Source organism: Camelina sativa, chromosome 11, assembly GCF_030686135.1.
Source record: "Camelina sativa cultivar CO46 ecotype springtype chromosome 11, ASM3068613v1".
In the NCBI taxonomy this organism is placed as follows: Eukaryota; Viridiplantae; Streptophyta; class Magnoliopsida; order Brassicales; family Brassicaceae; genus Camelina; species Camelina sativa.
Genome location: NC_141890.1, coordinates 31363857 through 31375005, shown reverse-complemented (window position 1 = coordinate 31375005; position 11149 = coordinate 31363857). Strand labels below are relative to the sequence as shown.

Below are 11149 nucleotides of genomic sequence, written 5' to 3'. Positions count from 1 at the left end.
ACCCATTAAAATAAAAAAAAGGAAGAAGCCCATTGTCTAGAATAAAGAAGAAGAAACGAAGTAACCAACGGCCACGATTACTCCAACACAAGACCAAATCTGATTGGCTGACATTATAGATCGTCGTAAGATGATTGGTCCACGTAATCTCCGATGACATGAGTTATAATTTCTTCGTCTTGCCATAAAAAGCGACTACTTCACCATCACCTTCGGCCACTACTGGACCCTATTTAAAGGCATTCCCAACTTCTTCTGCGAAGCCTTAAATCAGAGAAAAAGGAAAAGCTCTGTTCAAAACTAAGTTTATACGATCGAAACAAGGAGAGAGTGAGATCAAAAGCTTAAAGTTTTCGATATGGCTCGCTCGTTCGGAGCAAACGGCGCTGCTGTGCTGGCGATCATCTTCTTCGGTGAGTGGTGTCTTCTTATTCGATTTAGATCTCTTTAGTCTGTGTAATTCGTAAAAAATCTCCTCTGCATTGTTCCGTGATCGTATTACTGGATGTGATTGTGCTTGTTTTACAATGTTGAATTGCGATCTCTAAGGTTAGATCTCGTTTACAGAGATAGTTTAAGATGTTTACTTAGAGATTCGTTTCGTGGATGACGAGATTAGGTTGTGGTTTGTGAGTAGTATCTTTGTGAAATTGGAATTGGGAGAGTTACTGTTTTGATTTTGTTAGTGTATTGAGCGGTTGGAGTTTTTTTTTTTTTTACGTTTCAGGATGTTTATTTGCGTTTTCCACTGCAAAAGAAGAGGCCACCAAGTTGGGATCAGTCATAGGGATTGATCTTGGTACCACTTACTCTTGTGTCGGTGTTTACAAAAATGGCCACGTTGAAATTATTGCCAACGACCAAGGAAACCGTATTACACCTTCCTGGGTTGGTTTCACTGACTCTGAGAGGCTCATTGGTGAGGCTGCTAAGAATCAGGCGGCTGTTAATCCAGAGAGGACTATCTTCGACGTCAAGAGATTGATCGGCCGAAAGTAAATACATGAGACCTCTTTCTCTTGCGTGGTTTATGTATGTTTCACTTGCATGAGATATTGATTTTTTGTTTTTTTTTTTTTTTTTTTTTTTTTTTTTTTTTTTTTTTAATTTATGGCAGATTTGAGGACAAGGAGGTCCAAAAGGACAGGAAACTTGTACCTTACCAGATTGTGAACAAGGACGGTAAGCCTTACATTCAAGTCAAGATCAAGGATGGTGAGACTAAGGTTTTCAGTCCTGAGGAGATCAGTGCTATGATTCTGACTAAGATGAAGGAGACAGCCGAAGCATACCTTGGAAAGAAAATCAAGGACGCGGTTGTTACCGTGCCAGGTTAGCTTGTTGTTAATTCGCCGTCATTATATGTGCTGGAGACATAGACTTATCTGGATTGGTGATTGATTGTTCATTTGGTGTTGAAATATGCGCAGCTTACTTCAACGATGCTCAAAGGCAAGCTACCAAGGATGCTGGTGTTATTGCTGGGCTCAATGTTGCTAGAATCATCAATGAGCCTACTGCTGCTGCTATTGCCTATGGTCTGGATAAAAAGGGTGGTGAGAAGAACATCCTTGTCTTTGATCTTGGTGGTGGTACCTTTGATGTCAGTGTATTGACCATTGATAATGGAGTGTTCGAGGTTCTCTCCACGAATGGTGACACTCACTTGGGAGGTAATATACTTGTGACCACGAAGGATTCGTTTTTAATCACATTTCGTTTAATAACGGAGGAGTGTTGTGCAATTGGAATCGCCCAAATATTCTAAACAAAACATAATCAATGACTTGTGTCAAAGTATAGACAGAGTGTCAGACATTGAGGGATTGCTTTAGTGTGATGTTGGTGCTGACCTTTTGTTGTTACGATCTGCGCAGGTGAGGACTTTGACCACAGGATCATGGAGTACTTCATCAAGTTGATCAAGAAGAAGCACCAGAAGGACATCAGCAAGGACAACAAGGCTCTTGGTAAGCTCCGAAGGGAATGTGAGAGGGCAAAGAGAGCTCTTAGTAGCCAGCACCAAGTCCGTGTAGAGATTGAGTCACTCTTTGATGGTGTTGATTTCTCTGAGCCACTCACCAGAGCTCGTTTCGAGGAGCTGAACAATGACTTGTTCAGGAAGACCATGGGACCTGTGAAGAAGGCCATGGATGATGCTGGTCTACAGAAGAGCCAGATCGATGAGATCGTCCTTGTTGGTGGAAGCACCAGGATCCCAAAGGTTCAGCAACTATTGAAGGACTTCTTTGAAGGTAAAGAGCCAAACAAGGGTGTGAACCCAGATGAGGCTGTTGCTTATGGTGCTGCTGTTCAGGGTGGTATTTTGAGTGGAGAAGGCGGTGATGAGACCAAAGATATTCTTCTTCTTGATGTGGCACCACTCACTTTGGGTATTGAGACTGTTGGAGGAGTGATGACCAAGCTGATCCCGAGAAACACAGTTATTCCAACCAAGAAATCTCAGGTTTTCACAACGTACCAAGACCAGCAGACAACTGTCTCAATTCAGGTCTTTGAAGGTGAAAGAAGTCTCACCAAGGACTGCAGGCTGCTCGGGAAATTCGACCTCAACGGAATCCCACCAGCCCCAAGGTTTGCTCTCTCTTCTTTTAACCTTTTGTAACTGTAAAATCAGTCTCATTTGAACTTTAAAATAGTCATCATTCTTCTTTTTGACAGAGGAACCCCTCAAATCGAGGTCACATTCGAAGTGGACGCCAATGGTATCCTGAACGTGAAAGCAGAGGACAAGGCGAGTGGTAAATCAGAAAAGATTACAATCACAAACGAGAAGGGTCGTCTGAGCCAAGAAGAGATTGACCGGATGGTGAAGGAGGCAGAGGAGTTTGCAGAGGAAGACAAGAAGGTGAAGGAGAGGATCGACGCCAGGAATGCGTTGGAGACGTACGTGTACAACATGAAAAACCAAGTGAACGACAAGGACAAGCTTGCAGACAAATTGGAAGGGGATGAGAAGGAGAAGATCGAAGCAGCAACCAAAGAAGCCTTGGAGTGGCTCGACGAGAACCAAAACTCTGAGAAAGAAGAGTACGATGAGAAGCTCAAGGAGGTAGAAGCAGTGTGTAACCCAATCATCACGGCAGTATACCAGAGATCAGGCGGAGCACCAGGTGCAGGAGGAGAATCAACGACTGAGGAGGAAGATGAGTCTCATGATGAACTCTAGATGTCTTTTTTTATCATTGATTTGTTAAAACCATTAGAGACAAGTTTTGAGTATGAAAGAAACAAAAGTCGTTTTTTGTTTTTGTTTTTTTGTATGTTTTTGGTTTTTCATTTTAGGAAAGGGGAGTGATTAAGTAGCGTCCCTTCTTTAGTCTCCCCGGACGTTCTCTTTATGTTCCCTTTACTTCTTCATAACAAATACTTTTTTCCCATCCAAAATAAGATACATTGTTACCGATCAGTGGTGAACCGATTTTTATAGAGAAGACTCTTAGCAGTGGCTGACCAATCTTCAGATGCATAACGACATGAGAAAAATAAGTGATCTCGAGTCTCAGTGGGAGTGGAACAGAAAACACAAGTCACATTTGAGCCATTATTCCAAGCCTACATACGGTCGTGAGGGTCGTCTATAGATGGATGGTTATGCATGGCAAGCCAAGTACAAAAGGATTGTTTTGGTGTCGAGTGAGCGAACCAAACTATTTTGTGCCAAGCTCTCTTAACTTTTTTTAAAAATTATGCAATCACTAGAATCTTAATTCTACATTAATCACAGTCAAATAACAGAGTATCAAAAGTCGTTAAATATTTCAATTGATCACATAATAAACACATCAGAAGAATTTGCAAAATACCTCCGTTCATTACAGCGGTGAAGTCTTCATGAACGGTTTTTTAGATGAATGATGAAAGCTTAACTTTTAAGGTCGGAATATCAATCTCTCTTTTCGCCTACAATCTTTTTTTTAGTGTTAAGTCTTTTCGGAAATCCTTTATGATAGACTAAAGGCTTGTATTTATAGGTGCAGAGAGCAGAGAGGACGAAGCTCCACTTTAAAGGTTTCTTTCGGAATAATCTCAATCGTCCATCAACGCAACGAAGACATGTAATATAAGTGGAAGCATAAGAGTTAAACACATTATGTAATCGTGATATACCATCATGTATGCTCATGTTTATACAATATTTTTTTGTCGTGATTTCATAATATTGGTCACCTTTCATGACACTTGTCATAAAATACTTTGAGGGGGTATTGAACTTATACTTGCCAAAATACAACTCTCCCAATTCTTCATAAGATACTAGCTAGGTACTACAGCTTTCCTATAAATATACTGTTAATGTTTAGTTTTATGGGTATTTTCATAACCATTGATAACACACCAAAAAAAGATGACACACTATACAATAGTACCAATTAGAAGCAAATACAAAGAGAGACCCACTTAGCTCATGTTCCTAATGTGCATATCTTAAGGCTAAGTGAGCTCCAAACAAAATCAAAGAATTAATACTGCACTAACACTGCCACAACTCTCAAATCTACACGCGCTGCTTCGGGATCTTTAGACCCGAATTGGTAAACCGTAGTTATGGAACACTCTGATCCTACCGTCCCAAGTTGCTGTCACAATCACAAGCCCCCACAGGTGAGGCGAAGAGGTATTAACGTTCTGGCACACACTCCTTAAGAGCCTCAACTTGGATCTACTGCTGACTGTAGCTGAAACCACTGCTGCAGCCGCACCTGCTACTACTACTCCAAGCTTCTCTTCTGGCCACGTTGTTGCTCCTTTGTTTGGAGATAAATAGTCCATGGGAGCCGGGAAATGAGCAAACGTTTTTTCCAAATCTGCTATAAAATTGTCCTCCTTCCCCTGCTGGCCTAGCCAAGGTATAGCCACAGACACATTGTGTGAGAGAAACCCCTCGTAAGATCTTATGGTTTTTGGTTTCTGAGAAGAAGCCTTCTTGTTGGGTTGAGAGTAGTCCCAAACATGAATGCCTGAGTCTTCTATTGTTGAGACAATGTGTTTCCCATCAGATGTGAATGAAGCAAATGTTGGACTCGTCAGTGTTGTTCCAAGACTTGAAGCTGAAAAAATATATATCCACCATAAATAAACTCACAACAGCAACACCTACATATATTGAACGAAAGAAAAACCTTTTTTAAGCTTGCAGATTGTATCCACTCCGCAGATTATTCGGATTTGAGAATCGGCAGAAGTAACCATCAGTTTGTCCGAATCACCAGGGAAAAACTGAAAACCAGTGATTCTTTTGCTAGGAGCCTTCTTCTTCCCATGTAAACTGATCTCTCTGTCCAGTTGCAGCTGGTTATCTGAAGTTCATAAAGATGATTCAGATATCAAAACACACAAATGATTTTAGTTGAGTGTTTGGTAATCCGAAAAGTTAAAAAAAAAACGTACCAATTGTATGGTAAAAGCGACATTCTCCAGTCATAGAACCTACTACCGCACCCTTAGCATCAGGTCGGTAGCACAAAGCTGTAACGATCTCTCTTATATCTGTGTAGTCAACAACTCGGAAACGGGACACATCCCATATTCGGACTTTTCCATCAATCGATCCACTTATAAAGTAATTGTCATCCACAGGATTGAATGCCACACAAGTCACTGTCACAAAGGAAGAGAGAACGTGCGTAAGAAGACATACCGTAAACAGAATTGAAGAAGGCAGATAGAGAAAGAAACTCACCAAAGCTCTTATGAGAGAAAACTCTGATGCATTCATCAGAAGAACCAACTCGCCACAATCGAACAGTCTCGTCCACTGAAGATGACAGTAGAAACTGCAGTGCACAATCACAAGTTGTTAATTAGTTCCATCATCTCATCTTCTTACCATTGAAAGAGAAAACAGAATCGGAGAGTAATTTACCCCTTTCTCCGACCAAGAAAGATCCAAGATTTCACCCTTATGTCCTTGGAACTCGTGCTGAGGGGTTTCAGATATACTGAAGACTTTTGAGGGCAACACAGCGCAAGTCGATTCTGACTTCTTCCTCAACAACCCTCTGCTGCTCCTTTCAACCTTGTCAGTCTCAGTCTTGAGAGGCTCAATCTGGGACTTGTCATTCATTCCAAAGTAGACGCAACTAGAGCTTGAATCAGACTCCACCACTTCAAAGTCGTTGTCTCTTCTCTCGTCTTCAGTTATGTTCCACACTCGCACAACACAGTCTTCGCCAGCACTAGCTAAATACTTCCCATCATGTGAAAACTTCATCACCACGACGGATCCGTCATGCGCAGAGAACTCTTGTCCGATACAAAGAGACGAAAGCTCCTTGAACTGCTTTTTAAAAGACTGAACTCGAGTTAGTTGCCTCCGTACCGATGATCCCATTGACTCACCATCAGTGTAGTCTTCATTTTTGTCGAGAATATGAGTTAACACACCTAACTTCTTTAACCAACCTTTAGCTCCTCCCTTCTTAGGCGAATCTTCATAACGACTCATGGGAGAGTTCTGAAAATCTCCATAGCTACCAGACCTACTCGAACCAGATTCACTCGATCCCTCAGCAATGCTGCTACTGTTGCTGGAATAATCTCTCGTCAGAAAAATCTGATCATCAATGATCTTGGCACGATTCTGAAACGAACCTCTGAAACTAAATGCCTCAGCCAAAGAAGAAGTTGACAATGATGAAACAGAGGATCTAGAGGATATAGATTCATTCCTCAGCAACTTCTCCTCCTCATCCTCCTCCTCGTGATCAGTTTCAGACACAGAGTTTAAATGTTTCGAAACCGGGACATGGTCGGAACAAGAATCTCCCAGACGATCAAGGTCAAGACCAAGATCAAGGTCAAAGTTTCTTTTTTTGAAACTAAAACCCATAGATTGAAAAAACTTTTGGCGACGGTTATCAACACTCTCAGGATTCATAGTCCAGAGATCTAAATCACCAGTTGCTTGAACAAAATCATCGGCGGCGACTTCAGAGTTACAATCAGAAACAGATGAAACCTCTTCACGGGCATCAGCGAACAAGTCTTCCTCTTCCTCGTTCCCTCGGGTACCCATCATATATAGCTTCTGTCCCAAAACACACAAAATTCACAAAAAAAAAAAGTCAAACTTTCGAAGACAAAGAATGTTGGAAAAGTAGAGAAATTTGCTACAATGGTTTTCGAATTGAAACTAATCTAGACGCTTAACACCAAAAGGGGGAAGTGGTCAGATGATAAAATCATGACAAATCAAATATGATCCGGCAAAAAAAAAGAAAGGAGATTGCTTTGGAGTAAAGTAAAAGAATAAGACAACAGAGAAGAAGACGAATAGTTTATGGGAAGAGATGAGATAGATTTACTTACATTCTATTACCAGATTCAAATATTTTGCTCTCTATTCTTATAAAAAAAACACTAGTGTTGTCTTTTTGTCTGCATCGAAACGAACGGGTTTTAAAATAAAAAAAAAAAACCCCCAAAACCTTGCGTCGATACGAGGAGTCACAACTCCTCCTTGCGAGAGAGAGAGAGAGAGAGAGAGAGAGAGAGAGAGAGAGAGAGAGAGAGAGGGGTTCAAAACACACAAAAAAAACAAAAAAAAAAAAGGTTTGATTTTTAAGAGGAGAGGAATTTGTAAAGTTGAGAGTTTGTTTCTTCCATTATTATACGAAGAAGAAGAAGAGAGGAAGAAGAGAGAAAGGAAAGGGTACGAATCAATTAAATTGAACAAAGATCCTTTCCTTCTTTTGTCTTTTTCTTCTCTCTTCATTTCCTTTTTCTAACTCTTAGTTTTGAAATGGTCAAAACTCAAAACATTGTTTACACTTACTTAGTCAACTTTTAATCTTCTAATCCTACTTTTATTTCAATAACCATATGCTGAATTTTCTTTCTTTAATCTACTTTTACTTTTCTTTTCTACATTTGATTTGAGCAGGCCGGCTCATAAATAGCAAAAGAAAAACACTATGATCCCTCTTCAAATTTTAAGATATGGACTCTATTGGATTTATGATAAATGAAATTATAACATCTTGATTTAAGAAAATTGATGTTTTTCATTTGTTTTTTTTTTTTTTTTCCACATTTTGATTTGGTCGTTGTTTGTGTTTCGTTGTTGCCTGAGTCAATAGCCTCATATATGTGACTCACCTACCTACTCACTAAACAATTAGAAACGAGGTGATGATAATATCACAACAAATGGATTAAATTCCCCATTGTTTTATTTTGGTTTTTGATAAGGTCATTAACAATAAACTTGAAAAAAGACCTTATCAATAAATAAAAATGAAACAAGAGAAAATGACACACTAACGATAAACTAATTATTTATCAATTTTTCTTTTGTCAATTTCCCTTTTGAGCTTAATACATTACCTCACGTGTGCTAAAATGTCTTTGTTAGATTTTATTCTAAATATGACAGTATTACAGTTTACAGTTTACACATACTTTTAGATTTATGGTTTTTTTCGTACTTAATTTAGATTATGTGTTGTTTTGTCAAAAAAAAAAAAAAAAAAAAAAATTAGATTATGTGTTGAAGGACCTTAAAATTCCCAATTTAAAAATAATAGAAGTGCTTTGTTTGAGCAAATTTTTAATCAGTTCTACTTCTAAATAAGAACAGTTGCGTCGGTCATCGTTGATCACTTCATTAAATCCGATATTAGATAACCTCAAATCAATATTCGATGAACTGATTGTTCTTTGCTTTCATGTTTTTATCTTTTTCTTTGCCATGAGACCAAATTGTAGGTTTTACTTCACTGTAAAATCCTAAGCCTTTATTACATACAACTGATGTGTCAGGGCAAGACTCTAATTCACTTCAAACTATGACCTCTCTTTAGTGCTACATTAACATTGAGGACCACCACCCATCACGTTGAACCCATCATAATGAACACCGACGATCAGTGTTATACTTGCTAGGAATAAAGACCGACCGTTACTAGTAAACCATAAATACATAATTGCTTTGATTTCACATTAATAAAGAATCTATATATCAAAAAACAGTGAATATAAATTTCTCTTCCCCAACTATTGATTCAAACCCTAAGATTGCTCACTAAACAACTTCTGTTGTAACCAGTTTTGGGATTACACAAAATAAGAAACTAGGAGACCACAAACGAGATCAAATATGAATTAAATAGAAGCCCCAAAACAAAGAGTAGAAAAGGTTAGATTATGCGATGGGATGGAGACCACATAACACATTTTTTCTCTTGTTGGGATTCAACGTCTGTATAAGGGTACAGACATGTTGAATGACTGATGGCATTTGTCATTGGATTCCACATTCCAACTACTACTCTGACTCGCATAATACACATACCTTTATCTTTGTATTCTCCAAGTTTTCATTGGTCTCCATTGATTCCAAATATGCGGACCTTGTGCATGTGTGGGAATTTTGCGACCACCATGACAAATACGGCCAGTGTGTTGAGAAAGAGCATCGGGTGCTGATAGTCTGTTGTGTGAGAGGCTATCAAGTACCTACATGCAAAAGTTTTGATCAGATTTTCAGTTCACAAAGATCCAATCGTCATGGATAACAATTTGAGGTATTCAACAACATTCTTTAAGAGAGATTCAGCAAATCTCACAACAGGCCTTACGTCTCGTATGAATGGCCTAGACCTAAAATCCACATCTAATGTTCTAGGAGGGCACTAGCTAAAGAAGCCTTTTATAGCAAACTGATGATATCAATCATAATAGGGAACTTCGATCCAACCCTAATCAGTGAAACGGATTAGAACACAGAAAGTGACACTTTTGAAGCGCACTACTCAACAAACAGAAATTCAAAACGAAGAGACTCATAGGGCCTTCTGTAAATGCAAGAATAATTTATTGCCATGCCTAAATGTAAACTGTATAGTAGTAATGCCAATCAGATTGTCAAAAAACAACCGCTTTACCAAAAAAAAAAAAAAATCGAATTGCAATTAAACAGGCAGGGGTAAGTAAATTAAGCTCGTTGAGAGCATCTCTACATAACCAGAGGTAAAATGAGCACAGAAACAAAACAAAAAGCATCACTTTTTCAAGTATGGCAAATTAAAAGATCAGAGCATCTCCTACACAAACTAAACTGCAAAAATACCTGCAACCATTATGAACCCTAATGGGGAAACAAGAAGATCCTCGAGAGATGAAAGGGAAAGGGAACTTACAAGACAACAGGAACAACGGTGAGAAACTTGCGATTACGTGTAAGCTGCTTGCCATTATCAATCTGTTCCCACCAAGTCAACCTATTATAGATTCCTTGATCATCCCCAAACGGTGTTCCCTTCTTCCAATGGAACGAATGATACGTGACCTAGAAATTACAAATTTCAAATCTTATATAAATCAACCCAAAAAAAAAAAAAATTGGAAATCAAGAAATCAACAGATCGGAGGAGGAGATTGGGGGAAAATACGGTGAAATGAGCGAGGTGAACGATGGTCCAAGCGATGCCAGGAGAACAATGGAAGACGGAGAGAACGAGGAGCCAAGAGAAGAAGAGGATGAGAATATAAGTAGTCCAAACACCAGGATACGTGAACCACTCCGTGTTCCGATTCACATCCGTCGTCGGAAGTGCTCTAACGTACATCGCCGGAGATTTGGAAGATCAGAGGAGGAGGAAGAGATCGGAGATGATGAATTGAATCGTACAAAGGAGGAGTAACAAGTTTTGTTTCTTTTTTCTTTTCTTTTGGGCTCTTTCTGGGCTTTTTATTTTCTTCGATTTTTGTTTTTTTTTTTTTCATATAAAAAAAATTAAAAAAAGCATTAAATTAAAATAGGAAGGTGGTTGGATGGCTCACCGATGTTAGCCTCACCGCGTCGCTCGATAAACCACGACGACGACTCATTGCTTTGCTTTAAAATAAATAAATAAATACATAAAAAATTGGACTTCTCTTTCTTAATTGGCATCGATCGGATGTATATTAATTAGATATCCGAATTGTTCAATTAAGTACACTTTTTACATTTTCGAATTTTTTTTTAATTGATTATTGAACGAACTAGTTATATTTTTTATATAGAAAAAAATAGCTGAAATACTTTCAAATCCCTTTTGTTACAAAATTTCTATTCCCTATTTTTGTGAAAATATATCGAATAAAATATTTAAATTATCTGTTTTGGCATTTTCATTTTGAT

The 11149-nt window shown here is 38.7% G+C and overlaps 3 protein-coding genes across 4 annotated transcripts; 1 reads left to right on the top strand and 2 right to left on the bottom strand.

Annotated features, from left to right (window-relative positions):
* Positions 1-73: 73 nt before the first annotated feature.
* Positions 74-3408, top strand: LOC104728478 (heat shock 70 kDa protein BIP2). The gene is made up of 6 exons (XM_087473750.1): positions 74-413; positions 728-995; positions 1118-1332; positions 1431-1673; positions 1878-2595; positions 2683-3408. Exons 1-6 carry the CDS (start codon positions 359-361, stop codon positions 3188-3190), a joined length of 2007 nt encoding a protein of 668 aa, XP_087329876.1. The 5' UTR covers positions 74-358; the 3' UTR covers positions 3191-3408.
* A 917-nt stretch (positions 3409-4325) lies between these two features.
* On the bottom strand, positions 4326-7997 carry LOC104724571 (uncharacterized). 2 transcript variants are annotated; one of them, XM_087473748.1, is made up of 6 exons: positions 7333-7997; positions 5888-7051; positions 5705-5798; positions 5413-5622; positions 5145-5321; positions 4326-5072 (listed from the first exon to the last, which is right to left on the bottom strand). In XM_087473748.1, the coding sequence occupies exons 2-6, from the start codon at positions 7040-7042 to the stop codon at positions 4543-4545; spliced, it is 2166 nt and encodes a 721-aa protein (XP_087329874.1). In that variant the 5' UTR covers positions 7043-7051; positions 7333-7997; the 3' UTR covers positions 4326-4542. The 2 variants fall into 2 exon arrangements, with proteins under 2 accessions (XP_087329874.1, XP_087329875.1); XM_087473749.1 differs by having other exon boundaries at positions 5888-7048; positions 7333-7771.
* A 944-nt stretch (positions 7998-8941) lies between these two features.
* LOC104724570 (uncharacterized) lies at positions 8942-10996 on the bottom strand. Its single transcript, XM_010443079.3, has 3 exons — positions 10416-10996; positions 10164-10312; positions 8942-9480 (listed from the first exon to the last, which is right to left on the bottom strand). The coding sequence occupies exons 1-3, from the start codon at positions 10590-10592 to the stop codon at positions 9342-9344; spliced, it is 465 nt and encodes a 154-aa protein (XP_010441381.1). The 5' UTR covers positions 10593-10996; the 3' UTR covers positions 8942-9341.
* Positions 10997-11149: the final 153 nt, after the last annotated feature.

Coding starts and splice junctions, on each gene's coding strand:
- LOC104728478 (XM_087473750.1), top strand. CDS start 359: ATGGCTCGCTCGTTCGGAGCAAACGGCGCTGCTGTGCTGGCGATCATC. Junction 1,333..1,430: donor CGCGGTTGTTACCGTGCCAG/GTTAGCTTGTTG, acceptor AAATATGCGCAG/CTTACTTCAACGATGCTCAA. Junction 2,596..2,682: donor GGAATCCCACCAGCCCCAAG/GTTTGCTCTCTC, acceptor TCTTTTTGACAG/AGGAACCCCTCAAATCGAGG.
- LOC104724571 (XM_087473748.1), bottom strand. CDS start 7,042: ATGATGGGTACCCGAGGGAACGAGGAAGAGGAAGACTTGTTCGCTGAT. Junction 5,799..5,887: donor TTTCTTGGTCGGAGAAAGGG/GTAAATTACTCT, acceptor TGTGCACTGCAG/TTTCTACTGTCATCTTCAGT. Junction 5,073..5,144: donor AATCTGCAAGCTTAAAAAAG/GTTTTTCTTTCG, acceptor ATATTTTTTCAG/CTTCAAGTCTTGGAACAACA.
- LOC104724570 (XM_010443079.3), bottom strand. CDS start 10,592: ATGTACGTTAGAGCACTTCCGACGACGGATGTGAATCGGAACACGGAG. Junction 10,313..10,415: donor TTCACCTCGCTCATTTCACC/GTATTTTCCCCC, acceptor TGTAATTTCTAG/GTCACGTATCATTCGTTCCA. Junction 9,481..10,163: donor ACCGTTGTTCCTGTTGTCTT/GTAAGTTCCCTT, acceptor TTTTGCATGTAG/GTACTTGATAGCCTCTCACA.